Source organism: Limulus polyphemus, unplaced genomic scaffold, assembly GCF_000517525.1.
Source record: "Limulus polyphemus unplaced genomic scaffold, Limulus_polyphemus-2.1.2 Scaffold2760, whole genome shotgun sequence".
NCBI classification, from domain to species: domain Eukaryota; kingdom Metazoa; phylum Arthropoda; class Merostomata; order Xiphosura; family Limulidae; genus Limulus; species Limulus polyphemus.
The window spans coordinates 114754-118169 of record NW_013668370.1 but is presented as its reverse complement, the minus strand read 5'-3'; the positions used below and the strand labels follow the sequence as shown (position 1 = coordinate 118169).

Here is a 3416-nt window from a genome sequence, read left to right as displayed (position 1 = left end):
ATTATATAATTGCCTATGCATAGATGTGTTCTATATCACATACTACTCTTCCCACACAAAATCTTATTTGCAATTATACAAGATAAGTGTAATTCCATAAAGGGCACAGTACTAACACAGTCATAATAACAACATGAGCAAAATAGCATATTAGGTACATGTTCAGTAGTAAGAGAATAATTTTTAGTAAAATATTATAACTTTAGTAACTCTAGTTATACTGAAAGACTTCACCCACCGATACGTAACAGATGAAGAAACAGATCAACAAAGTGCTATAGAAGTCAATAAACTATTAAGTCAGATAAATATTGCTCTGTGATTAAGACCATATATTATGTCAACATCACTTTTTTCATATAATGTTAACAAAAAAGGTTATTATCAAACCTTCAAAATACATACTAACTTGAAGAAAAATGAAAACAGCAATATTACCACAGAACATCTAAATGTTAATTGCCATTTAGGAATGAATTACCCAAGATTTCTCATCCAATCACACCATGTAGTAATACTGGAATTCATAAACTAATCAACCAATGTACTCACTACATGTTAACGTCATGTTAGTAACAAGTGAAGTAATTGTTCTCATTATAAGCCCAGTACTCAACAGTGTCTAGCTTCTGCAATTGTGAAAAGCAGTAAACCTCAAGGAATAAACTCTCCAATTCTTATCCTTAAGTGTGTGTGTGCTACTCCCTGACTCACAAGTTGGGTAATCCTATTTCCCTAGCTCCAAGCAGTTTAAATCAGGCTTCTGAAATGTTTCAGTATCCTTTTCAACCCCTGAGTATACTTAAAACTATAACATCTTTGTAAATTTTATACTTTTTGAAAGCAGCAACATGTTTATCAAGTTTTCCATATGATTTATTTTTTACCTTTAAGGTAAACTATTCTTAAATTTTATTTCAATAATTATGAATTAGACATATAACTAAGAATTATTTCAATAATCACTTCCACACTAAAATCCTAGTTTCTATGAACAATTACTTTAAGTTAAATTAAAAACTTCAATAACAAATATAGTTCTTTTCCTTTTGCTCAACTAAAATGCTATTCTGAAAACTACATGCAGTTAGTATCAGATAACTATATAAATGTATTTCAAATTTCTTATCAAATCATTCATAAAATATGATCATTTATATGAAAATTAATGGCAAAGCAACATGTTTGTAGTTGGACTTAAGAATGGGAGTTCAGCTAAACAATTAAAATATAGTTCAGCCAAGTAATCTGATAGTGTGTGGGTGGGGAGGGGGGGGGAATTTATAGCAACTGATTACACTAAAACCATGTGCAGTTTAAAAAACAAATCAACATTATATCACACAATTATTATAATAATGTTTATAAATTTATAAGATTGTAACAACTGAAAAATTAAAAAAAAATTTAAATGTTTTTTGATCCACACAGCCTATATATAAAAGTTTTGGCATTTTTTCCCAACACTGTATTTATTTTGCATATTATTTTTTTTACCTCTATAGAACAAATTACTAACCTGGTACACTATTTTGCACAGATGATGGAACTGTCCTTGATGGAAGAGGGGGTGCAGTTCCTTTATTTCTAAATGTGGACATATCTGGAGTGGGAAGAACAACACTGAAAGGCTTTTGGTGCTTTCAATGGAGGATTTCCTAGTTTTTCTACTGGAGGTAAAAGTTTCTTTCGATAACGTAAGTTTGCTTTACATATATAGTTTTCTGAATTAATTACACTAGAAGAGTCAAAATGTTTAAGAACACTCTTAGGTGATGCATTTGAGTTGTTTCCACTTTGTTTAATACCATCTGTATTATTTTCATAAGGTAACTTCACTGTAAATGATACAACAGGTGGATTATCAGACTGAAGATTAGATTGAGTAATAGTTTCAGAAACATTATTACAGTTTTTCTGTTCATCCACCTCTTCTGCATTACCCGAAGCAATGCTGTCTGTTGACTGACTGTTTAACGAGCTACTACTTCTTGATATACACATACTGTTAGTAGCCTTACCAGAACTACTGTTCCCAACTGAGGATGATGAAAATGATTTCACAGGCTTGACAGCAATTGTTGGCTTTGGTCCCAGAATTGGCTTAGGTTTGCTAGAACCCACAGGACTAGACTCTGAGGTTGAGCCATTGGATACTACAGATGCTGAACTTTGTTGAACTGGTAGTGTATTTGTTTTAGTAAACAAATTTGACTTTGCAATAAGTATGGAACTAGTGGATACAGACTTTCCCATAGGATAACCAACATTAGGTTTCATACTGGAATTTTCATTAACTGATGGCTTGGTAATTTTCTCTTCAGTATTTTTTTCATATGAAGAATTCCGGATAGAAGTTAATCGTGAGCCTACTTGCATCACTCCCATTACAGGGTCATTTCTTTGGGCAAACAATGCCCTAAGAGCTTGAACATTTGCTTGAGGTGTGGAATCTACCATTTCTGTACAATTCCCTTTGTAATCAGTTGGTTCCTAGTGGAAAAAAAAAAGTTTTGTAAAGCAAACCAACAAAGTTCTTACATTACCTGCACTTGCAAAAATGACTTCTGTAAACTATATCAAAATGTAAATGCATTTAGCAAAAGATACATTTACATCAACCTCATCAAATAATTTACAATACTGTGAACAGAAATCAAAGAATATGACACTAAATATTTCACACAGGTTGTTCACAAAAGCGAATTTCGATTAGTTGATTACTTTCATGAGTCATTACACTAACAGATTAAACTAAACAACCTTGAATAAAAAAATAACAATGAGAAATCATAATGGTAAGATTTTGATTATTTGTATACTTGAAATAATTTAAAACAGGAATAATCAGAAACACTAATTTTGATTAACTGATTATTTTCATGACCCTAATTAATATTCATAGGTAATCAATTATATTCATTAATTGAGTTAATTGTCCAGTTCTACCTACTACCCTAAACTTCAAGCTATCGTTAGACAGGAATGTAGATGTAAATACAGAATTCAAATTGGATTTGACATTTTGGTACTTTTGTGAGTGAGGGATAATCTAGATGGAGGAAGGTAGATGGTTTTATGTCACCCTAATTTTTTTTTTTATGTTCTTACTAATCATAGCTGTACATGTACAAAGCTTTTTTTGAGAAACTCATATATGCATAAAAAATACAGATCACATCCACATTTATATGTTTCATTCAATTTTTTAGTCTTTCCCTGCAATTCACATTTTGGATGTTCATTTATTACAGGCATAAAGTCAAACAAATACATTAATGTCACTGAGTAAACAGGTGACAGATTAATATTATTACATTTTTCTTCTAAAATATTTAAATCTTGCAAAAAAAAAATCATTTCCAGAGAATATATTAACCCTTTAAAGATGGGTTACAGGTGAAAGGCCATGTCAC

General features: G+C 31.0%; 1 protein-coding gene across 6 annotated transcripts in view; it reads right to left on the bottom strand.

Annotated features, from left to right (window-relative positions):
- The window catches only part of LOC106467834 (phosphatase and actin regulator 4B-like), a 75222-nt gene that overhangs the window by 38966 nt on the left and 32840 nt on the right, over positions 1–3416 (bottom strand). For all 6 annotated transcript variants that reach the window (XR_002612487.1, XR_002612492.1, XR_002612489.1 and 3 more), the window contains exon 2: positions 1520–2493. Coding sequence is in view for 1 of the 6 variants with exons in the window: in XM_022396031.1 (XP_022251739.1) it covers positions 1520–1601 (82 nt within the window). In the remaining 5 variants the exon portion in view is untranslated. The remainder of the gene's footprint in view (positions 1–1519; positions 2494–3416) is intronic.